The following is a 24,876-nucleotide window of genomic DNA, read 5'->3' as shown; positions in this document are numbered from 1 at the left end:
GCCCTGGGGAGAGACAGAAGAGGGGTTAGAAGGGACAACAGACTAGGGTAAAAGGGAGAGTGGACGACAAGGAAGGAAGAAATACCAGAGAGTTAGGAACGTACCATTGGAGAGGACCTCTCTGGGCACCCTCTGGTCCTCCAGACTATCCAGGCTGGGTATTCTCAGAGCAACTGGGAAATGGCCAGTGGAACTCACTGCTACAAGACAGAGCTATGGGCCACCCCTTGCACTGAGCGTTCTGTGCCCAGGATTTCTGCAGTATCAGCACCCTCGTACGGCCCTTTCCTTCCTAAGTGGGAGCAAGGACCCTGGCGTAATAGGGAAATGGATGGAGCCAGTTGGACATGTCAGCCATTTATCACCAGGAATTGCAAACCAGGTCAGGTTCCTTTTCAAAAATTGAATGCAATTTTTGTTGTTGTTAATGGAAAAAGTAGAAACTGGATTTTTTCAGGTTTCAGAAACTGACTGGGGTCAAAATTTAGGAGTTTCAGTAAATGTTTTGGGGGATGGATAAAAAATGGCAGTTCTGGTAAGAAAAAACGTGGGGTTTGAGTCAAATGTTCAGTTTTTATAAACTCTTTTAAGCCCAAATCTCGGGTTTTGAAAATGGATTTTTGGTAAGGGAAAAAAACCCAATCAGGTTCCAATAACTGTATTTGTGGTTTGATTCAAACCATCAGTTTTGATGAAAACCATTCGGAGGCTTCGTAAACGTCTTGAGTTTACAGAAAACAGCTTTTAGCACAAGCTTCGATTTTTGAAAACTGGTTTTCGGGGGGAAAAAACAGTGATTTTTATGTTTTAAAAAATCCACTTGCCAGGCTGGCTGTTTGGTTAAAAACAGAACAAGTTCAAGGTTTTTTAAAAAACGATTCTTTTTAAACTGCAAACTCAACACTTTTACCCCCCAAATTTAAAAGTTTGTACATTTTAGGTCAGATGTTAGGAAACACTTTCTAATTCTCATGGGGGAGAAGCTCTAGAATTGGCTTCCAGGGGTGGTTTTGGGATCCCCATCACTGGAGGGTTTTAAGAACAGCTGGACAAACACCTGGTGGCTTTTCCGGAAGATGCTTTTGGCAAATGAGAATGATTGGGCTCAGTATGGGGGGACTAATTGAGAACTCCTAGCCTGGGCTGTGCCGGAGACGAGACTGGAATGATCTAGGGGCCCGTCTGGCTTCCAGACAGACGGATTTATGAATTAGCAGCGGCAGGAGGCTGAGAGTTCAGAGCAACTTTGCCCTCAGGTCAGAGCCCTCTCCACTGGGTTCTCTTCTCTCTGGGGATAAATGCGTGTGACATCTGGCCAGCCAGATCCCCGGCACAGATCTGAGTGTAACTGACACACGTGAGGCTCGGGAGGCTGGGGGCAGGCAACGGGAAGGGGAACTGCCGTCTGGCTGATGCAGAAAACCTCAAAAGCTGAAGTGGTTTCACAAATACACACTCCTAACCCAGCAGGAGAAAGTGCCGTGCTTCTGTGCCTGGAAGGGGCTTTCCACCTGGCAGCCTTGGGCCTTCTTAAGGGCTGGGACTCAGGACCCCTGGGTTCTATTCCTGCCTCGGGGGATGGGGTCCAGTGGCTAAAGCTGGAATGCCCAAGGACAGAGAAACTGCTCAACGGGCCCATCTACCCCGGCGTCCTGTCTCTAGCAAAGCCCAGCTGCTTCCGAGGAAGGTGCAAGACACCCCCTAGTGGATGAGGATGGAATAATCTCCCTGTGGGGGAAATTCTCTGCCAGCCCCTAATGCCTCGGGGTTGGTTCCTGGTCTAAGCAGGTAGGTCTAACCCCTTTCCAAGCATCTTGCTCCGAGTTTTAACTCCTGGCTCTAAAGGCTCCGCTTGTCCTCATTACTCATAGGTAAGGCCCAAGGTTTAGTCAGGGGTATATAGTAAAAGTCATGGACAGGTCACGGGCAGTAAACAAAAATTCAGGGCCTGTCCATGACTTACTATATACCCCTGACTAAACCTTGGGCTTAGGGTGCTCGGGGGGGGGGGTGTGCAGCAGGTGCTCAGGAGTGGCCCAGGACCCCCACTAGCGCTGGGGGGTGGGGTTGGCGGGGCTGGCAGTCCACTGAGCTCCCTGGCCTCTCTGCCTAGGAGCTGCAGGGACATGCCGGGGGGAGGCCCCCCACCAGGTAAGCACTACCCTGCACCCCAACTGCCTGCCCCAGCCTTGAGCCTCCTCCCATACCCAAGCTGCTGCTGCTGCTGGCCCAGGGGTTGTCTGGCCCGGGCAGCCCCTGAGCCAGCACCTGTGGCTGCAGAAGTGACGGAGGTCACGGAAAGTCATGGAACCTGTGACTTCCCTGACCTCTGACAGACACGCAGCTGGCCTCATAGGAACACCTCTTGCTTTCTTCTGCGCTGTGACTGGCAATGAGTTTCCTGTGGCACAGAGTCCCCCAGGCCACCGCTTTAATTCCAGGCATTCCCTGTCGTCTGACCCAACATCCTTTCCTTTGGCTGAGCAATTGGCCATGGCAGCATCCAGCGGCAAGGTGTTCCACAGGTCGATGGTCTCGAAATTGGATTTGATTGGTGTCAGATTTGCCACATGTCAATCACACCCCCTGGCCCTTCCTGCTTGGGTCATGGATTTGATTGGGGGGGCATGAGGCTGGGAGTCCGGACTTTTGGGTTCTATTCCTGTTCTGATCATCCCATCTGACCTCTTGCGTAGCCGAGGCCAGAGAACCAGGGACTCCTCCATCCAGCCCATATCTGATGGTTGAGCTTGCCGCAAGAGACACCTGCTCTCGATGGAAAGCACAAGAATGGAGAATCTGCCTGTCCCTGGGACAGTCGCTCCAAGGATCTGTTCCCCACTCTGGGGAAAATCTGCCCCTTATTTCCAGTCTTGATTCGTCTGGCCTCACACCCCAGCCATCGACTCTCGCTCTGCCTGGCCCAGCTGGGCTAACCAGCCCTCTACTCCCTGAAATCTTCTCCCCAGGGAGAAGCTGACAGACCGGGATCTAGTCCCCTCTGAGCCGTCTCTGGGACAAACTCCACAGATCGAACTCCTTCAGTCTCTGCTCTCAGACAGGTTTTCCAGCCCTCGGATTGTCCCCGTTGCTCTTCTCTGAGCCCTCCATGATTTCCTGACTACCTGTTTGATGTGTGGCCCCCCATAGCTGGGCGCAGTCTCCAGTCATAGCGTTCCCCCATACTGTATCCAGAGAGGACCCCACCTCCTGGCTCCCACTCGCTATTCACCGGCTTCTCCAGCTGAGGAGTGTGCTCGCCCTCTTAGCCACAGCATTGCTGGGGGAGCTCATGGGCCGTTGGTGCCCCAGGACTCCTGGGTCCTTCCCAGCCGGGAGATGCGGGGAATCAGCCTTCTTGGAGCCATGAGACATGGGTGGCGGTTTTCACGCCCACCCCTGCACCCGCCTTTTCTTTGCCTCCCTGTCCCCCCGCCACCCAACCCAGTCCGCCTGTCTCTTGCCAGGCTTCGAGCCTTCCTACCACCCACCCAGGAACCTGCCGGCCGGACTCACCTCCAGCCAGGCGGTGGGAGATCAGGGCCCTTGGATCTGTCCCTGCCTGACCCAGCTCTGCAGCTGCGGCCCCAAGCAAGGCCTGGGAAGATGTGAGGAACCGGAGTCCAGGTTCCCCCTTTGCTGTAACTTGAAACTGAAAGTGAGCTAAGGGGCTGGCAGGAGCAGGGCTGGGGCTAGGAAACAGCTGGCCTGGGCTCTGGGGCTGGGGGTGGGAGTGTCCTTTAAACAGGGCCTGTGAGAGGCAATAGGTTTGGTTCTGGCAGTCACACCGCGTAATGCCCCCCACTCCTGCCCCGCAGCCCCCGGCTAGCCCAGCCCTGGGCTCCCCCACCCAGCTCTGCCGGTGCCCCTCACTCCCGACCTGTAGCCCCCTGCCAGCCCAGCCCTGGGCTCCCCCCTCCCCCCAGCTCTGCCGGTGCCCCTCACTCCCAACCCGCAGCCCCCCGCCAGCCCAGCCCTGGGCTCCGCCCCCCAGCTCTGCCGGTGCCCCTCACTCCTGACCCACAGCCCCCTGCTATTCCTGCAGGGGTACCTGAGCCTGGGGTCTGAGAGGTATAACCTGGCCGTGTGTGTGTGTGTGTGTGTGGCACTCCCGCACCTCACAACCCCCCCCCCACCTCAACCCCATGACTCCCCCCTCCCCAAGTCAATCACCCCAGGGCTTCCAGTCAAGATGAAACCAGCACGGCGATGCTCCCAATTATTCCTGGTTGTTTATATTTGCTGTTTGTGGGTAATAAACGTAATTGAATTGAGTGCCGCAACGGGAGACAGAATGGATCTGAGCTGGGGGCGGGCTGGAAGCCAGGACTCCTGGGTTCTATCCCTGGCTCTGAGAGGGGAGTGGGGGCTAGTGGGTTAGAGGATTGGGGGCTGGGAGCCAGGACTCCTGGGTTCTATCCCTGGCTCTGAGAGGGGAGTGGGGGCTAGTGGGTTAGAGGATTGGGGGCTGGGAGCCAGGACTCCTGGGTTCTATCCCTGAGAGAGGAGTGGGGGCTAGTGGTTACAGTCACAGGGAGCCAGGACTCCTGCATTCTGTCCACAGCTTTGGGGAGGGAGTGGGGTCTAGTGGTTGGAGCAAGTGGGAGCTAGGCATCAGGACTTCTGGGTTCCCTTTGGGGCTCCTTGGGTGACCTGCAGCAATTGCTTCCCTTTTCTGTGCCTCCAGTTCCTCAGCTCTAGGAGGGGGAGGCTGGGTTCAGTCCTGCCTGGTGACTGAGCCCCCCCCCCGGTGCCAGGATGCCGGGAGCTGCCGGGCCACCTGCCGAGGCCCATTTCTCATCTGGGTCAGAGAAATAGTCAGGGCCGAAAACTGGAGCAGGGAAGCTGAACACGCACCATGGCTGTTAGGGGAACAAAAGCTGGTGGAACTGCTGCACAGAACTGGGGCTAGAACCCAGGAGTCCTGGCCCCCAGCCCGCCCGCCTGTCTGCTCTAACCACTAGACCCCACTCCCCTCCCAGTTCCCGGTGCTGTTGTGTACCCTGTGGTTGGGGGGCTGTTTTCCCAGGAGCATTGGGGTCCTGTTGGGGGTCGCAGGGTCCCAGCCCCAAGGCTGGGGTCTGGGTAACAGACCCGCCGGGGAGAGCCAAGAATTACTGGGACAGTTAAACTAGAAAGGGAAGTGGTAGCAGTTCCATAAAGTCCTTCACCAAGGGACTTACCATGAACATGTAGGTGAAATAAGAATCCTCACTTCTCCTTAGCTCTAACCACTACCCTCCGCCCCGTTCCCAGAGCTGGGGAATGAACCCAGGTATCCTGACTCCCAGCCCTCCCCTGCTCTAGCCTACTAGACCCCACTCTGCGGCCAAGCCAGGATAGAACCCAGGAGTCCTAGCTCCCTGCCCCCCACCCCAGTATGGGTAACCGACTTCCCCCTACGGCAGGACATCTGATTACCCTGCCTCCATCATTAGCCTTGTTGCCATGGTAACAAATGTTATTAACGGTCACAAAATTGGACTCCCTGACCCACTGCAGCTGCTGGGAGGGGCGGGGGGTCTAGTGGTTAGAACAGGGGGTCTAGGAGCCAGGGCTCATGGATTTTATCCCAGCCAGGGAAGGGGAGAGGAGTGGGGTTTAGGAGCCAGGACTCCTGGGTTCTATTCCTGACCACGGGAAGGGAGTGGGGTCTGGGAGCCAGGACTCCTGGGTTCTACTGCTGTCTCCTCCACAGACTTTTTGTGTGACCTTGGCAGATCACAGCATCACTCTGTGCCTCAGTTTCCCCACCCATAACGCAGGGAGCATACTCCTGCCTCTTTCTATTTGGGGGCTGGCTCTCGCTCTGTCTGAGCAGCATCCTACATAGGGGGCCCGATCTCAGCTGGGGCAGGGTCTGTCTCTGGCCCAATGGGGCCCCAGCACCACAGGGCCCAATCGCGTTGGCAGGGCTACTGTAATACACCTAGTAAACAGGACAGTTAAAATCTTCCAGCCTGCATCCTCCTGGGAAACATTCACCCCTCATCAGTGTGTGGAAGTTGCCCCTCTTGAGGATCCTCTGCCCATCCCCCTGGCCTCCCGGCTCAGGAGCGGGGTTAGGAGGCGGAGTTAAACCCCAGGTAATTAGCATCGCCAGCCCCCGCGTAGGCAGAGAAAGAACAATCAATATGCTCCCCTGGCAGTCAGCCCCTGGTCTCCGGGGGGTGCCGCAGGGGGCGAGGTGTGGGGGGACGATGCTGCAGGGGGCCTGGTGGGGCGAGGGGGGCAGTCAGCCCCTGGTCTCCGGGGGGGGGGTTCCGCAGGGGGCGAGGTGGGGGGGGCAGTCAGTCCCTGAGCGGCGGTGTGGGGGGGGGGGGACGAGGATGGCGCAGGGGGCGAGGTGGGGCGGGGGGCAGTCAGTCCCTGAGCGGTGTGGGGGGGGGGGGACGAGGATGGCGCAGGGGGCGAGGTGGGGCGGGGGGCAGTCAGTCCCTGAGCGGCGGGGGCTGGGGGGCGATGGTGCAGGGGATGTGGTGGGGGGGCAGTCAGCCCCTGGTCGCCGGGAGGGGGGGTTCCGCAGGGGGCGAGGTGGGGGGGCAGTCAGCCCCTGGGGGGCGGGGGCGCTGTGTGGCAGGGGGTGGGGGGGGCTCTCCCCTAGCAGTCAGGGCTGGCCCCCATGCCCGGGGGGGGCGCTATGCTGCGGTGGGGGGGAGAAGAGGCTGGAGGGGGCAATGAGGTTCCCCCCAGCCCCTGTGACGCTGGGGCTGGCGATGGGGGGAGGGGCTGCGGGGGGGGATCCCAGGTGCGGGGAGCTCCCCCGGCCCCTCCCCCCAGCAGTGCTGCAGTAACAAAGAACGCCTCATAAATCAGCGCCCCCCCCGGCCCCCCCCGGCTTCTCCCCTCTCCCATTGGTCCACTCCTCTGGCTTCATTTGCGTGCCTGGCCCCGCCCCTCCTGCTCCTGGCCCCTGATTGGTCGCTCCCCCTCGATCAGCTGTCTGTTAACATTCCAGCCATTCCCCCCCTCCCCCCCGCAGCCCCGGATTTGGTGCGCCAGGGCTGGTGGGCTGGACCCCGCGGGCCCGTCCCGTCCCGTCCCGTCCCGTCCTGCCGCATCCCCGGGGCCGGGGCCGGAGCCGGAGCCGGAGCCGGAGCGCGCGAGGGGGAGCCGCCGGCGCGATGAGCGGGGGCGCCTGGCCGGGCTGGCTGCTCTGCAGGCTGGGGCTGGTCCTGCTCTGCCGAGGTACCGCAGTGCCCGGCCCGGAGGGGGGGAGTGTGTGTGCGGCCCCCTGCCGCCCCCTGCTGGAGGGGCTGCGCCCTGCGGGGGGGGTATGTGTGTCCCTGCCGCCCCCTGCTGGAGGGGCTGCGCCCTGCGGGGGGGGGGTGTGACCCTGCCGCCCCCTGCTGGAGGGGCTGCGCCCTACGGGGGGGGGTATGTGTGTCCCTGCCGCCCCCTGCTGGAGGGGCTGCGCCCTGCGGGGGGGTGTGACCCTGCCGCCCCCTGCTGGAGGGGCTGCGCCCTGCGGGGGGGGGTATGTGTGTCCCTGCCGCCCCCTGCTGGAGGGGCTGCGCCCTGCGGGGGGGTGTGACCCTGCCGCCCCCTGCTGGAGGGGCTGCGCCCTGCGGGGGGGGGGTATGTGTGTCCCTGCCGCCCCCTGCTGGAGGGGCTGCGCCCTGCGGGGGGGGTATGTGTGTCCCTGCCGCCCCCTGCTGGAGGGGCTGCGCCCTGCGGGGGGGGTATGTGTGTCCCTGCCGCCCCCTGCTGGAGGGGCTGCGCCCTGCGGGGGGGGTGATGTGTCCCCCTGCCGCCCCCTGCTGGAGGGGCTGTGCCCTGCGGGGGGGGTATGTGTGTCCCTGCCGCCCCCTGCTGGAGGGGCTGTGCCCTGCGGGGGGGGGGTATGTGTGTCCCTGCCGCCCCCTGCTGGAGGGGCTGCGCCCTGCGGGGGGGGTTGTGTGACCCTGCCGCCCCCTGCTGGAGGGGCTGCGCCCTGCGGGGGGGGTATGTGTCCCCCTGCCGCCCCCTGCTGGAGGGGCTGTGCCCTGCGGGGGGGGGTGACCCTGCCACCCCCTGCTGGAGGGGCTGTGCCGTGCAGGGTGTGTGTGTGTACACACCTTGGGGGTGTACCTCTGGGTGCACATTTTGCTCTGGGTATGAAACACTAGGTGCACAATCTGATCTCTGTGTGTGTGTGAAAGAGAGACACTGGGATGCGCAATTTGGTGGGTGGGTGTGCGCCTCTGGGGTGCACAGTTTGCTCCCGGTGTGTCTCAGACAGAGGGATACACAATTTTCTCTCTTTGACTGCACGTATCCAAGGGGGATGCACAGTCTGATCTGGGTTTGCAAATGGGATACACAATTTGATGTGTGTGTGTCTGTGTGTGTGTCCCTGCTGCCTCCTGCTGGAGGGAATGAGCCCTGCTCTGTGTGTCTGTGTGTGAGCACCTCTGGAATGCAGAATTTTTTGTTTTGCTGTGTGTATATCTCTGGAGTAGCGTCTCTGTGTGTGTGTGTGTACCTTTGGGATGCACAATTTGATCTGTGTGTCTTTCATCAGAATACACAATTTGATGTGTGTGTATTTAACACTGAGACACACATTTGATCTGTGTGTGTTTTGCCACTGGGAAAATGATATTTTATCTCCATGTCCATTTATATCTCTGGTAGACACAATTTGTGTGTGGGGGGGGGGGGCACGCTACTGGAATATTGACGAATTTTCTACCACTATGCATACCTATCTCTGGAACAGGCAGTTTGGATCTATTACCCTATATCACTGGCCCACACAATGGGTGTGTGTACACGAGTGAATTAGAATTGTGGAGTGTTTGTGTTTCTCTGAAATCATCGAATTTTCTCCTCTATGTGTGTGTGTCTCTGGGATCCAGACCCGCCCCCCCCGCGGCGCTTTCTCTACCTCTTGGCATACAAACTAGTCCCTCTGTGAGTGCGTCCGTGTGGACGCACATGCACTGCAGGGGGGAGTGTGTGGCTCTGGTGTGGGGGGACGGGGAGGCAGCCCGCTGGCTGTGGAAGGGGTGGGTCGGGTGATGGATAGAAGGAGAGAACGACTCAGGAAGAGAGAGACGCAGGGACCCTGGTGTATGGCCCTGGAAGAACAGGAAGGAGGGGGAGATGTGTTAGACAGAGGTGGGGGGGTGGATGCATAGATAGGGGTGCAGGGGCATAGAAAGGTGGCTGGATGGATAGAGAGATGGGGGGTTGGGGGAACGCGTGGATGGGTAGAGAGAGGGCTGTGGGGGATGGATGGGTCGAGAGGTGCGTAAGGGCACAGGTAGATGGGGGGGATGGATAGGGGGCTGTGGGGGTTGATGGATGGATAGAGAGGTGCGTACAGGGATAGGTAGATGGTGGGGGGGATGGATGGGTGGGTCGAGAGGTGCATACAGGGACAGATGGATGGAGGGGGAGATGGATGGGGGCTGTCGGGGGATGGATGGGTGGGTAGAGAGGTGCATTGGGGACAGGTAGATGCAGAGGGGGCATGGATAGGGGGCTGTGGGGGGGGTGGATGGATGGGTAGAGAGGTGTGTCCAGGGACAGGTAGATGGGGGGGATGGATGGTGGCTGTGCGGGGATGGATGGGTCGAGAGGTGCATACGGGGACAGGTAGATGCGGGGGGGGGATGGGTAGAGAGGTGCATTGGGGGCAGGTAGATGCGGGGGGGTGGATAGGGGACTGTGGGGGGATGGATGGGTAGAGAGGTGCGTACAAGGACAGGTGGATGGAGGGAGTAGATGGATAGGGGGCTGTGGGAGGATGGATGGGTAGAGAGGTGCATTGGGGGCAGATAGATGCGGGGGGGGGGATGGATGGGGGCTGTGGGGGGATGGATTGATGGGTAGAGAGGTGCGTCCGGGGACAGGTAGATGTGGGGGGGAATAGATAGGGGGCTGTGGGCGGTGGATGGATGGGTTGCGAGGTGCGTACGGGGACAGGTAGATGGAGGGGGGGATGGATGGGGGCTGTGGGGGGTGGATGGATGGGTCGAGAGGTGCGTACAGGGATAGGTAGATGCGGGGGGGGGGTGGATAGGGGGCTGTCGGGGTTTGGATGGGTGGGTAGAGAGGTGCATTGGGGGCAGGTAGAGGCAGAGGGGGATGGATAGGGGGCTGTGGGGGGTGGATGGTGTCACGGCGTCCCCGGTTGATGCTCTGGAACTGCTCCCCATGAAGCCAGGCAGGACTCTGGGGGAGTCTCCTCTCGGGGAGCAGCCTGTCTGCAGGACACACAGCTCCCCCGGCTCCACCTTCCTGGGTCTGACCTCGGAGCATTCAGCATCCTCTGCCCCTCCCTGCGCTTCCCACAGCCAGTCCGCCCAGGCGGGGTCCTGGGGGGGCCAGAGGGTCCTGCCCCCCAACTTCGCAGTCAGACGTGACTCTCAGCCAGCCAGTAACACAGACGTTTATTAGACGACAGGGACATGGTCTAACACAGAGCTTGTAGGTGCAGAGAACGGGACCCCTCAGCTGGGTCCATTTTGGGGGGCAGGGAGTCAGACAACCACGTCTGCCCTTCACTCCATGTCTCCAGCCGCCCCAAACTGAAACTCGCTCCAGACCCCCTCCTCTGGGCTTTGTCCCTTTCCCCTGGACACCGGATTCCTTTGTTCTCCAACCCTTTAGCTCTCACCTCCCAGGGGGGAAGGGCCCAGGCCATCAGTGGCCAGGAAACAGGGTGTCGGCCATTCTCTGTGTCCAGACCCCTGCACACACCTGCCCTCTAGGGCTCTGCAATGATCATACACCCTTATCCCACCCCCTAGATACTTAAGAACTGCCAAGGGGAAACTGAGGCACCCGCACACTATTCAGAGGAAACATTAAGAACAGTCCCACTTCGTCACATCTCTCCCCCCTTCGAGATCGAACTGAGCGGGGTCACTTTAGCCAGTGACCTGGGGAAGTTTCAAGCCACCAAAGTTCCCATGGATGCCCCAGCATCTCTCCCATTCCTTGGTAGGAGTTACACCAGGCCCTTCCAGTTTCACGCCCTTCCTTAGGTCGGGGGTGGTCGATAGCACTCGCAAGCCGCATGTGGGAAGGTTTCTGCGGCCCGTGCCCTTTGGCCACTCCAAAACCCCAGGGGGTCAAACTGGGATCGGGTCTTCTCCCCAACATGGTGGCCAAACACAGCCACTTGGTTATAGGACTGTTTAACTTTCTTAACAGCTTTCACTTCATCTGAGACCTTCTCAAAGCTCTCCACACTGGATCTTTCAACAGGAAAGTCAGTGGATCCATTTACAACAGAAAATTTCTGGCTGTTAGGAACTGAAACTTTCTTGATTAAATCACTTTCACACCCTTCAGTTGCAGTAAACTGCTTGCAAAGACTCCATGAGGATTCCTTTCCCTAGGGCTTTTCTAGGCAACAATTCACCCCTCCCAGAAATTCTGCTCTTACCCTCTTTACCTAGGGCTTGCTCTAGGGGAACACTTTCCTGAGCAACTACAGACTCTTTCTGGGTCTCCCTTACATCCAGAATCACCTCTGGCCCATCCGGCGGATTCCTCCACAATCCCCTTTCAGGCAAACTCACAGACTTCCTAGAGAAAAGGTCAGAAGCCTTCTCCTTCCCTTTGCCACCCAAAGCTCAGGAATCTTTTCCTTCTTGCGACAGGTTTCCTGGATTCAAATTCAAACCCTTGGCCATTACAGGAGCAAGGCCTGGATCCTGCCCCAAAGAGACACAGTCACCCCACAACAGGGTCTCGCAGCTGGTATCCTGGAGAACCCCAACGACCAGCCAGCCCCACCCCTCCTGGGTCTGCACAGGGATCTGGGCCATAGGCAGGGCGAGGGGCTTCGTCCCTGGGACCCTCACCCAGCTCACACAGCCCCTCAGCATCTGAGGCTGCACCACCCAGGGTCTGACAACAGTCCTCTCTGTCCCAGGATCTCGCCACCCCAGGAATGTCTCCCCATCGACCATCACCTTCCGCTCCCACTGGGGGTCCGAGGGGCCTGGCCCCAGGAAACTCCACACAGACAGATAGGTTGGGGTCAGGAGTGGGAGCCTGTCCACCTCCCCACCCATCTGGCTGACGGAGTCTATGGCCTTGGGACCCAGCAAGGGAGCTAGACACCGGGGCTTTTCTGCAGGGTCCCCCTGGTTCAAAACTCCAGCCTGCTCAAAGACAGTGAGGTGGCATCCACATGCCCCAACCCCCCGCTCCTTAACCAGGGGCAGCAATTTAGTCTCGAGGTTCCCTGCAGAACTGGCCCCCCGGGGTCTATCCCCACTCGCCCCTGGGAGGTCCCCTAGGCCTCTCCGCTCCCCCATCGCCAGTTCATGCTGCTGCTTCTGCAGCTCTTTCTCGGGCTCTCGCTGTCTCTCACAGTCCTCTTGCTCTCTCGGACTCAGCTCCAATCCCGTCCGTCTCGATCCCCCGATGGGGAACCCGATCGTGAAGACCCTCGTCTGGTCGGGGACAGAAGTCTTGGGGGTGCCTGGCTCCCGCTCCAGCTGCTCCCAGATCCTGCTATAGCCCCATTTGGGGTCAGGAATCTGTTCCTTAGAGTGGTCATCCTCCTCCAGCTGCACGATGAACTGTGCCTTGGTGAACTTTCCAATGCTCAACCCTCTCTTTCTGCACAGGGTGACAATGTCCTTCTTCGGGAGACGGTGACAGGCCATCACTCCGCTCCTCCCAAGTTGTTGTGGACTCACAGGCCTGTGTGCTCGCAGCTCCCCACGGTTTCCAGGGAGAACCCCTAGTGTGCCAGCCCTTCTCGAGGTCACCCCCTCTTTGCCAGGGTCGAGCGGCAGACTCCTCCCCCCTGGGACTGCTCGCTGCAATCCCCCGGGGGACCCTGTTACTGCAAAAGTCCTTCTCTCTCCCAGGGCCAAGACGCAGGCTCTTCCACCCCTGAGACTGCTCACCGCAGTCCCCAGGGGTACCCCATGACTGCGCAGTCCTTCTTGCTGGTCACACACTCCCAGGGGTTAACTGCCCCCCAAAACCGCTCCCCTCTGAGCCTTCAGCACGCCTGCTCCTCGTCAGTCCCCCTTTGTTTTACTGCTCCCCCATCACTTACTGCAGGAAGCGCCACCCACCCACGGGGTGCAGGACATCCCACCGCTCCCACCAGTTGTCATGGAGTGTGGGGGAGTCCAGGCCCTGCACCCCTCTTCCTGGGATTCACTGAGACTCTCAGCCGGCCAGTAAAACAGAAGGTTTATTGGACAACAGGAACACAGTCCACAACAGAGCTTGTGGGTACAACCAGGACCCCTCAATCACGTCCTTCTGGGGGAGCAGGGAGCTTAGACCCCAGCCCTGGGGTTCCCTGTGTTCCTCTCCCCAGCCTCCCAAACTGCCAACTAACCCCACCCAGCAGGTTCCCTGCTGCAGCCTCTGTTCACATTCCTGGTCAGAGGTGTCACCTCCCCCTCCCCCTCCTGGCTCAGGTGACAGGCTCTCAGGTCTCCCATCCCCAGGGCACATTCCCAGGTCAACACTCCCCCCTCCCCGCTGCCTCACATCGTCACAGATGGGTCGGAAGGTGCGTATGGGGGCAGGGGGATGCGGGGGGATGGAGAGGGGGCTGTGGGGGGTGGATGGGTGGATCGTGAGGTGCGTACGGGGGCAGGGGGATGTGGGGGGGATGGAGGGGGGCTGTGGGGGGTGGATGGGTGGGTCGCGAGGTGCGTCCGGGGGCAGGGGGATGGGGGGATGGAGAGGGGGCTGTGGGGGGTGGATGGGTGGGTCATGAGGTGCGTACGGGGGCAGGGGGATGGGGGGGATGGAGAGGGGGCTGTGGGGGGTGGATGGGTGGGTCGCGAGGTGCGTCCGGGGGCAGGGGGATGGGGGGATGGAGAGGGGGCTCTGGGGGGTGGATGGGTGGGTCGTGAGGTGGTACGGGGGCAGGGGGATGCGGGGGGGATGGAGAGGGGGCTGTGGGGGTGGATGGGTGGGTCGCGAGGTGCGTACGGGGGCAGGGGGATGGGGGGGATGGAGAGGGGGCTGTGGGGGGTGGATGGGTGGGTCGCGAGGTGCGTCCGGGGGCAGGGGGATGGGGGGATGGAGAGGGGGCTCTGGGGGGTGGATGGGTGGGTCGTGAGGTGGTACGGGGGCAGGGGGATGCGGGGGGGATGGAGAGGGGGCTGTGGGGGGTGGATGCGTGGGTCGTGAGGTGCGTACGGGGGCAGGGGGATGCGGGTGGGATGGAGAGAGGGCTGTGGGGGGTGGATGGGTGGGTCGCGAGGTGCGTACGGGGGCAGGGGGATGGGGGGGGGTGGTCTGCTGAAAGCGGCTCGGGGTCCAGGCCGACCGTGGCGTTGAAATCCGCCGTCCAGAGCCGGGGGGCCGGGGGGCCGGGGGGCCGCCGTCGTGCAGGGGGCGTTAGCGACAAGCCCGTGGTGGGATTGGAAGCGCTGGGATCTGTGGGACTGACGTGCTGGCGATGGGATTTGTGGGGCACCTGTTGCTGGTGTGGGCGGGTTGATATTACGGGTGTTGGAAGGATGGGGTTGGTGTTGGTCACTTGGTGGGAAGAGAGTCGGGGGGTCAGTTGGCGGGATGGGGATCAGGATGGTCAGTTGGCAGGATGGGGATCGGGGGGGTCGGTTGGTGGGATGGGGGTTGGGGGGATCGGTTGGTGGGATGGGGGTCGGGGGGGTTAGTTGGTGGGATGGGGGTCAGTCGGCAGGATGGGGGTCGAGGGGATCGGTCGGCAGGATGGGGGTTAGAGGCTCAGTTGGCAGGATGGGGGTTGGGGGGTCGGTTGGCGGGATGGGGTTCGGGGGGATCAGTTGGAGGGATGGGGTCGGGTTGGTTGGTGGGATGGGGGTCGGTCGGCAGGATGGGGGTCGGGGGGGTCGGTCGGCAGGATGGGGGTCGGTCGGCAGGATGGGGGTCGGGGGGGTCGGTCTGCAGGATGGGGGTCGGTCGGCAGGATGGGGGTCGGGGGGTCGGTCTGCAGGATGGGGGTCGGTCGGCAGGATGGGGGTCGGGGGGGTCCGTCTGCAGGATGGGGGTCGGTCTGCAGGATGGGGGTCGGTCGGCAGGATAGGGGTCGGGGGGGTCGGTCTGCAGGATGGGGATCGGTCGGCAGGATGGGGATCGGGGGGTCGGTTGGCAGGATGGGGGTCGGGGGGGTCGGTTGGCAGGATGGGGGTCGGTCGGCAGGATGGGGGTCAGAGGCTCAGTCGGGAGGGTTGGGGGAGCTGGCTCTGTTGAGATGGGTGATTGAAGTTCTTGCAGAGGTGACGTTATGGGGTTGGTGAGACGCAGTTTTGGGTCGGGGCTGCGGTTACTGGGGTCAGAGCATGGGCGCGATTGGGGTCGGTGGGGTCCAATGGTGCGATTACGGTGGTGGGATTGGCTGCCATTATCGGGGTCGGTGAGATGAGCTGATTGGATCGGTGGTGTTGGCGTTCTGTGGTTGGGGAAATGGCGCGATTGGGGTCGGCGGGTTGAGCCGATGGTGGTCGGTGGGCCCCGTCGGCGCGGGTGGGGCCGGCGGGTTGAGCCGACGGGGGTCGGTGGGCCCTGTCAGTGTGGGCGGGGTCGGCGGGTTGAGCCGATGGGGGTCGGTGGGCCCCGTCGGCGTGGGTGGGGCCGGCGGGTTGAGCCGACGGGGGTCGGTGGGCCCCGTCGGCGTGGGCGGGGCCGGCGGGTTGAGCCGACGGGGGTCGGTGGGCCCCGTCGGCGTGGGCGGGGCCGGCGGGTTGAGCCGACGGGGGTCGGTGGGCCCCGTCGGCGCGGGCGGGGTCGGCGGGTTGAGCCGATGGGGGTCGGTGGGCCCCGTCGGCGCGAGTGGGGCCGGCGGGTTGAGCCGACGGGGGTCGGTGGGCCCCGTCGGCGCGGGTGAGGCCAGCGGGTTGAGCCGATGGGGATCGGTGGGCCCTGTCAGTGTGGGCGGGGTCGGCGGGTTGAGCCGACGGGGGTCGGTGGGCCCCGTCGGCGCGAGTGGGGCCGGCGGGTTGAGCCGACGGGGGTCGGTGGGCCCCGTCGGCGCGAGTGGGGCCGGCGGGTTGAGCCGATGGGGGTCGGTGGGCCCCGTCGGCGCGGGCGGGGTCGGCGGGTTGAGCCGATGGGGGTCGGTGGGCCCCGTCGGCGCGAGTGGGGCCGGCGGGTTGAGCCGACGGGGGTCGGTGGGCCCCGTCGGCGCGGGTGAGGCCAGCGGGTTGAGCCGATGGGGATCGGTGGGCCCTGTCAGTGTGGGCGGGGTCGGCGGGTTGAGCCGACGGGGGTCGGTGGGCCCCGTCGGCGCGAGTGGGGCCGGCGGGTTGAGCCGACGGGGGTCGGTGGGCCCCGTCGGCGCGAGTGGGGCCGGCGGGTTGAGCCGATGGGGGTCGGTGGGCCCCGTCGGCGCGGGCGGGGTCGGCGGGTTGAGCCGATGGGGGTCGGTGGGCCCCGTCGGCGCGAGTGGGGCCGGCGGGTTGAGCCGACGGGGGTCGGTGGGCCCCGTCGGCGCGGGTGGGGCCGGCAGCGTTGCCGTGACTGGGTCGGGGGCTCTGATGCCGAGGGAGGGTGGGCCAGAGCTTTGGCTTCCGGCGTGAAGTGCAGGCTCCCGTGGTGAGATCTCGCTCCACCACGGATTGCTGGGTGACTTGGGCCAGTCGCTTCGTCCCTCTGTGCCTCAATTTCCCAGCTGTCAAACTGGGATATTTCTGCTTCCCGAGGCGCCGGGGATCCTGGAGGGGAGACGGGCGCCCTGGGATAAAACCCACCCACTGAAACGCCCTGGAGCGACGCCCTCGGGACCGGTTTGCTCACGGGGGGCTTTGGGGGTTGGTGTTCTCGGTGTGGGTCTGGTTGATACGGTTACAATTAATAATGAAACTCGGGGCTCAGAGGGGACGGGGAACGCTCAGTGTCTGCCCTGGCCTCTGAATCATGAAATCAAACGTGCGGCGTCTCCGGGGGCCGTCGCGCCAGCCAGGGGGACTCCGGTTGGTGCAATGACTCCGGACATCTTGGCGGGCCAACCCTGCGACTCTGAGTCACGGGGCAGCGCCAGACAGGCTCGGGGCGGGCGCCCCTTCGCCCGTCGAGGGAGAGTTTCAGCTCGCCTTGTGCCGGGGTGGCTTAGCCCGTCCTGCCGCTCGGGAAAGCAGGGAGCCACGGCCAGATCCCGGCGTTTTGCACCACATCCCGCCCCTTGCTGCCCAGGACCCGTCGCTGACGGTGCCTCTGGGATCCTTTAAACCAGCCTCTGAGGACTGGGTCAATTCTTGATCTTTCTGACTGAAGTTTGTGTTACCATCGCACCACCAGTGCCTGTTGTTGTCCAGGACGCCACTGCGCCAGGCGCTGTACGGACCCAGAACAAAAAGCCCCCCAGTGTCTGTCCCAGACGGAGCCCAGGCGGCGTGTACCACAAGAGAGAACAGGCGGATTCGGAAGTGTTGCCATCGAAGCGATCGGTGGAATGGGGTGGGCGACGGTCGGTGCGATGTTGTTCCCCTGCCTCCCTCCCCCCGGCACAGCGACGTTGGGTCTGACAGCAGTGTGGCCTCGCCGGGTGTTTGCACGTTTGTGTGAGTTGAAGGTGTGTGGTGTTCGTGGATCTCTGAGCTCAGGAGAAGGTGTGCGGTTTTCTGGCTGTGTTTGTGTGAGTCACAGCGCTTGTGAGAAGGTGTGTGGTTGTGTTGTGTGATTGTGCGTGTGACTGTGGTTGTGTAAGTCTGTGTGTTGGTGAGACTGTGTGTGGTTGTGTGTGACTGAGAGTGTGTGTTTGGAGGACTCTTATCAGGTGCATGCGTCTGAGACAGTGCACGTTTGTGTGAGCACGGGCATCTGGGTGGCGTTTGTGTTTGTGTGAGTGTCTTGGTGTGGTTGTGTTGTTGTGATGGAGCGTTCCTGTGCATGAGTGTGTTTGTGGATAGGTTGTGTGTGTGTATTCGCCCATTTGTGTGTGTTTGTGTTTGTGTGTTAGGGTTAGAGGGACATGCTAACAGGTACTAAGTGCAGGTGTAGAGGAGAAATCAGGGTTAATTTCAGTGCACATCTAACTATCCACCCCCGTCCACCCCCTGCATCCATCCGTCTATCTAGATACGTATCCACCCCCATATACCCCCATCTATCTATCCACCCCCATATACCCCCATCTATCTATCCACCCCCATATACCCCCCATCTATCTATCTATCCCCATATACCCCCCATCTATCTATCCATCCCCATATACCCCCATCTATCTATCCATCCCCATATACCCCCCATCTATCTATCCACCCCCATATACCCCCATCTATCTATCCATCCCCATATACCCCCCATCTATCTATCCATCCCCATATACCCCCCATCTATCTATCCATCCCCATATACCCCCCATCTATCTATCCACCCCCATATACCCCCCATCTATCTATCCATCCCCATATACCCCCATCTATCTATCCACCCCCATATACCCCCCATCTATCTATCCATCCCCATATACCCCCCATCTATCTATCCACCCCCATATACCCCCATCTATCTATCCACCCCCATATACCCCCCATCTATCTATCCACCCCCATATACCCCCCATCTATCTATCCATCCCCATATACCCCCCATCTATCTATCCACCCCCATATACCCCCATCTATCTATCCATCCCCATATACCCCCCATCTATCTATCCATCCCCATATACCCCCCATCTATCTATCCACCCCCATATACCCCCATCTATCTATCCACCCCCATATACCCCCCATCTATCTATCCACCCCCATATACCCCCCATCTATCTATCCATCCCCATATACCCCCTATCTATCTATCCACCCCCATATACCCCCCATCTATCTATCCATCCCCATATACCCCCCATCTATCTATCCACCCCCATATACCCCCATCTATCTATCCATCCCCATATACCCCCCATCTATCTATCCACCCCCATATACCCCCCATCTATCTATCCATCGCCATATACCCCCCATCTATCTATCCATCGCCATATACCCCCCATCTATCTATCTATCCCCATATACCCCCCCATCTATCTATCCATCCCCATATACCCCCTATCTATCTATCCACCCCCATATACCCCCCATCTATCTATCCACCCCCATATACCCCCCATCTATCTATCCACCCCCATATACCCCCCATCTATCTATCCATCCCCATATACCCCCTATCTATCTATCCACCCCCATATACCCCCCATCTATCTATCTGTCCCCATATACCCCCCATCTATCTATCCATCCCCATATACCCCCCCATCTATCTATCCATCCCCATATACCCCCCCATCTATCTATCCACCCCCATATACCCCCCATCTATCTATCCATCCCCATATACCCCCCATCTATCTATCTATCCCCATATACCCCCCCATCTATCTATCCATCCCCATATACCCCCCCATCTATCTATCCACCCCCATATACCCCCATCTATCTATCTATCCCCATATACCCCCCATCTATCTATCCACCCCCATATACCCCCCATCTATCTATCTATCTATCCCCATATACCCCCATCTATCTATCCATCCCCATATAACCCCTATCTATCTATCTATCCATCCCCATATACCCCCCATCTATCTATCCATCCTCATATACCCCCCATCTATCTATCCACCCCCATATACCCCCCATCTATCTATCTATCCCCATATACCCCCATCTATCTATCCATCCCCATATACCCCCCCATCTATCTATCCATCCTCATATACCCCCCATCTATCTATCCACCCCCATATACCCCCCATCTATCTATCCATCTCCATATACCCCCATCTATCTATCCCCATATACCCTCCATCTATCTATCCACCCCCATATACCCCCATCTATCTATCCACCCCCATATACCCCCATCTATCTATCCATCCCCATATACCCCCCATCTATCTATCCATCCTCATATACCCCCATCTATCTATCTATCCCCATATACCCCCCCATCTATCTATCCACCCCCATATACCCCCCGTCTGTCTATCTATCCCCATATACCCCCATCTATCTATCCCCATATACCCCCATCTATCTATCCATCCCCATATACCCCCCCATCTATCTATCCATCCTCATATACCCCCCGTCTGTCTATCCATCCCCATATACCCCCCTATCTATCTATCTATCTATCTATCTATCTATCTATCTATCTATCTATCCATCCCCATATACCCCCTCTATCTAGATCTGTCTGTCTATCTATCCCCATACACCCCATCTATCTATCTATCCCCAGACCCCCCCCAACCCCCTCTCACCTCTTCAGTCTCGTAGCTGAACCCTCGGAGGCCCCTCCTGCCACCCCGATGGGGTTTGGCCCCTTCCCTGGCTGCGCCCGGCAGGTTGGGGCTCTGACCACAGCGGGGAAGGGGCAGCAAACCTGACGGGACGGGGAGCCCAGGGCCCTCCAAGTACCCACTGACCCTCGGGGTTGATGCCGGGGGGTGATGGGGCGGCGTTATGATGGAGCCACAAACCAGTCCATCAGCTTCCCCTCTGTGGAGTCCCATGGCCCAACGGGCCGGTCCACGGGCCTTGTCCCCGGTGGGCAGAGACATAATCTGGGGGGTAAGGAGAGAGAAACAGAGCGGGTGGGTGGGTGCAAGGAGGGGGAAGAGGTGATGGATGAAGAGCGAAGGCAGAGGGAGGGTGGCTAGACAGGCCAGGGAGGATGGCTGGCTACAGACAGTGGCGAGCGATCTGGAAGGGAGGACCAGAGAAAGAAAGGGTGGACAACTAGATAAAAAGTGAGGGTGGATTAATAGCTAGATCTCTCTTGGGGGGACACAGCTGGGGGATCCCACCTGCCCCACTGGATGGCCGTGGGGAGGGGAGGGGCCAGGCATCTGGGGGCAGGACAGATACCCTGGTTATGGTCGGGTCACTTGGCAGGGCTGCATTTTCCACTGCGTGCAGCCGATGAAGTGAGCTGTAGCCCACGATAGACTGGTTAGTCTCTAGGTGCCACAAGTCCCCCTGTTCCTATTGTTATTGTGGTTTCTCTCAGAACCTGTGGGGCTGTGCGCTGGAGGGTCGCCCTCTTCTCCGCTGCCGGGATCCCTCCCCAATCCTCCCCATTCCCACCAGTCCCCGAAATGAGCCTCAATTGGGTGGACTGGGGGTGGCGGGGGGGTTCTGTCCCCAGCTCCGGAAGGGGAGTGGGGTATAGTGGTTAGAGTGGGGGAGGGGCTGGGAGCCAGGACTCCTGGGTTCTCTCCCCAGCTCTGGGAGGGAAGTGGGGTGTAGTGGTTAGATGGGGGGTTGGGAGCCAGGAGTCCTGGGTTCTCTCCCCAGCAGCAGGGACACACACACTGTTCATAGTCCCTGGGATTGCAGCTCCAGGCAGGCGCTTTCCCGCAGGGCCATGAGGTCCCCTTTGCTGCCCCCTGTAGTGATGGGACCCCCCCCCACAGAAATGGGGAGGGGGGACGGGGAAGCGAACTGAGAAATAAGCACCAAGGGAGTTCTGCCACCTTGGGCTTCGGGGTTCTCAGGCCAGCTGCCTCTGGAAGGGCCGGGTGGGGGTGGGGAGGCTGAGATCTCGGCATCGAAACAAAGGAACTGAGGACAATGGTCCAGAGAGATAAAGGAGACACAGAGAGAGAGAGAGAGAGATTAACACTGCATCATCCATCCATCCGTTCCCTTACACAGCTGTCTATCTATCCGCTCCACTCCCTCCCTCTATCTATCTATCTATCTATCTATCTATCTATCTATCTATCTATCCAGATACACCCCCCCATCCCCATACACCCCCTCTATCTATCTATCCCCCCATACACCCCCCTCTATCTATCTATCTATCTCTCTATCTATCCCCCCATACACCCCTATCTATCTATCTATCTATCTATCTATCTATCTATCTATCCCCCCATACACCCCTATCTATCTATCTATCTATCTATCTATCTATCTATCTATCCAGATACACCCCCCCATCCCCATACACCCCCTCTATCTATCTATCCCCCCATACACCCCCCTCTATCTATCTATCTATCTCTCTATCTATCTCCCCATACACCCCTATCTATCTATCTATCTATCTATCTATCCCCCCATACACCCCTATCTATCTATCTATCTATCTATCTATCTATCTATCCAGATACACCCCCCCATCCCCATACACCCCCTCTATCTATCTATCCCCCCATACACCCCTATCATCTATCTATCTATCTATCTATCTATCCCCCCATACACGCTTTCTATCTATCTATCTCTCTATCTATCCCCCCATACACCCCTATCTATCTATCTATCTATCTATCTATCCCCCCATACACGCCTTCTATCTATCTCTCTATCTATCCCCTCCACCCCCTCTATCTATCCTGTACAGTAGTGAACTGTCTGCTTCATGTCTTCATCACACCTCAATACAGGTGAGTTGTTTCAAGACGTGACTCCCCCTGGAGTCTGTGAATTTCGGCGTAGCTGAGCTCATGAAATTTGTCCGTTGCCATCTCCCGTGGTCGGGGAGGAAAGGGTGAAGATGTGATTTTTTCTCCCCCAGGGGCGAGGAACCCAGCAGGCAAATAAAGACCCCACATGTATGATGGTTTAAAACCTTGTGTCTTGACGGCAGTTGTGATTTCGAGGGCCGGCGTTGTGATTTGGGTGCAGTCTCTGGCCTCGGGGGGATCGTTAGGATTTCGGTGCCATCTCCGGATTTTGACGGGAAATTTGCTATTTTGGGGGAGCATCTCCTGCTCTCCGTGACGCTGGTACGATTTAGCGGGGCAGTTGGGGGGCTCTGAGGCGAGCCCGTGGTTTTGACAGTAAGCCTGTGACTCTTGCGGGGCAGTGGCTGGGTTTGAAGGTGGGCTGGTGATTTGGGGGGCACAGTCCCGCGGCTGTGAGGGCATGGTCATGATTTATGGCAGGAGTCTCCTGATTCTCAAGGCCGTGACCCGACGTGGGGGGCAGGCCCGCAGTGGGGAAGGCGGTGTTGTGGGTTTTATGGTGATCTCCCAGTCGGGGGGGGGTCACCAGGGCCAAGACACACAGGCTGAGACACCGACATGACACCCCGTCTGAGCAAGCGATTCAGAAAGAGCTTATTGATTTTGAAAAGGCCACTGGGACGGGAAGCAGCCCTGCCAGCTCCCATCAGCGTCCTCCGGCTTCGGAGGCAGACAACAATTTCCTCCCCCCGTGCCCGGTTCTTTGCACCCAATTCCAGAATTGTTTCCCCGCCCCCCTCCCCAGCCCCACCCAGCTGGGATCCCACCGCAGCACGCGAGGGACTGAAGAACCCGGAGCAATCCCTCGACTGGGGAAAAGCCAGTGAGAGAGGAGGGATGGGAGGGGAAACTGAGGCTCCCAGTCTTGACCGCCTCGTTGTCCCCTTCCCCCCAAATGGGGAACACACAGCCAGGCAGGTGAGAAGCGTAGGGGTGGGGCGAGGGGATGGGAAGGATCTATCAGGTAGCTTGGGGGAGGGGATGGGGAGGGGTGGGTGAATACATACATACCTTCTCTCTCCTGCCCCGTCCATCTGTTTGCAGACACCCCCTCTCGCTAGCTTATCGAAATCCGGCCCTGTCCCCGGTGCGGTCAGAGGGTGACTCCGGACTAACATCAGAACTCACCCCCTGAAAATGCCCAAAGGAGAAGTGGGAAACCTACTGGCCCACTCACTGCCTCAGTTTCCCTGGGGGGTGACAGTGGGGTAGTGTGTGGCCCTGAGCTGGTTTCAGGGAGGCAGGGGGACAACTGCCTCCCCCACGTCTAGGCTGAGCTGAGCACCCCATTTCTGTGCTGGACTGAGACGGGGAGGGGAGGGGCGGCATTTAAATGGGGTTCCCCTGCCCGCGGGAAGCGTGTGTGTGTGTGTGTCCCTGCTGGAGGGGCTGGGCCCCGGGGTGTGTGTGTCCCTGCGGCAGGGGACGAGCCCTGCTGGGGGGGCGATCGGGGCATGGGTGCAGCATGTAACACAGGGCAGCAGGGACACCCCCCACCCCCCCACACACAGTCACAGCTGCCTAACGACACCCTGAGGATCATCATTACAAACACGGTCTCCATTTTTATTTGCTGCATTGTCTTACCAGCTCGAGGCCTTGCCTCAGATCATTGTACGGACCCCCCTCCCTGAGGCGGGAGAGAACCCAGGAGTCCTGGCTTCCAGCCCACCCCCTGCCCCCTACCCGCTCCTGCACTTAGACCTCGCTGCACCTCAGTGTGCATCCTGGCCAGGCTCCATAAATCACCTGAATTAGCCAAAGCTGGGGGGGGGGGGGGTCCGTGGGTGTTATTAGTCAAGCAGCGAGAGAGAGCCGCTTTAATACCCCAGTAAGAGCTGGGCTTGCAGGGTCAGGAGTGAGGGGCAGAGCGGGGTGCGGGGGGCTGGGCTAGCAGGGGCTGTGGATCGGGAGGGAGGGGGCTGGCAGGGCTGGGGCTGGGGGCTGGAGGGGGTGGGCAGGAGCCTGGCAGGGGTAGGGAGCTAGAGGGGCTGGCAGGGCTGGGGTTGGGGGGGCAGGGGGCTGGCAGGCAGGGCTGGGGAGGGGGGAGCTGGAGGGGGGCAGGGGGCTGGCGGGCAGGGCTGGGGAGGGGGGAGTTGGCGGGGGGCAGGGGGCTGGCGGGCAGGGCTGGGGAGGGGGGAGTTGGCGGGGGGCAGGGGGCTGGCGGGCAGGGCTGGGGAGGGGGGAGTTGGCGGGGGGCAGGGGGCTGGCGGGCAGGGCTGGGGAGGGGGGAGCTGGCGGGGGGCAGGGGGCTGGCGGGCAGGGCTGGGGAGGGGGGAGCTGGCGGGGGGCAGGGGGCTGGCGGGCAGGGCTGGGGAGGGGGGAGTTGGCGGGGGGCAGGGGGCTGGCGGGCAGGGCTGGGGAGGGGGGAGTTGGCGGGGGGCAGGGGGCTGGCGGGCAGGGCTGGGGAGGGGGGAGCTGGCGGGGGGCAGGGGGCTGGCGGGCAGGGCTGGGGAGGGGGGAGTTGGCGGGGGGCAGGGGGC

The 24,876-nt window shown here is 60.4% G+C and overlaps 1 protein-coding gene across 1 annotated transcript in view; it reads left to right on the top strand.

The window, feature by feature from the left end:
• The first annotated feature begins 7,026 nt into the window (after positions 1–7,026).
• Positions 7,027–24,876, top strand: part of IGLON5 (IgLON family member 5) — a 34,487-nt gene continuing 16,637 nt past the window's right edge. The window contains exon 1 of the mRNA XM_048828018.2: positions 7,027–7,188. Within this exon, the coding sequence (XP_048683975.1) occupies positions 7,125–7,188 (64 nt within the window). The 5' untranslated portion in view covers positions 7,027–7,124. The remainder of the gene's footprint in view (positions 7,189–24,876) is intronic.

Source organism: Caretta caretta, chromosome 24 (assembly GCF_965140235.1).
Source record: "Caretta caretta isolate rCarCar2 chromosome 24, rCarCar1.hap1, whole genome shotgun sequence".
Classification (NCBI taxonomy): Eukaryota; Metazoa; Chordata; order Testudines; family Cheloniidae; genus Caretta; species Caretta caretta.
The sequence above is the reverse complement of the archived record's forward strand: the minus strand, read 5'-3'. Positions and strand labels throughout refer to the sequence as shown.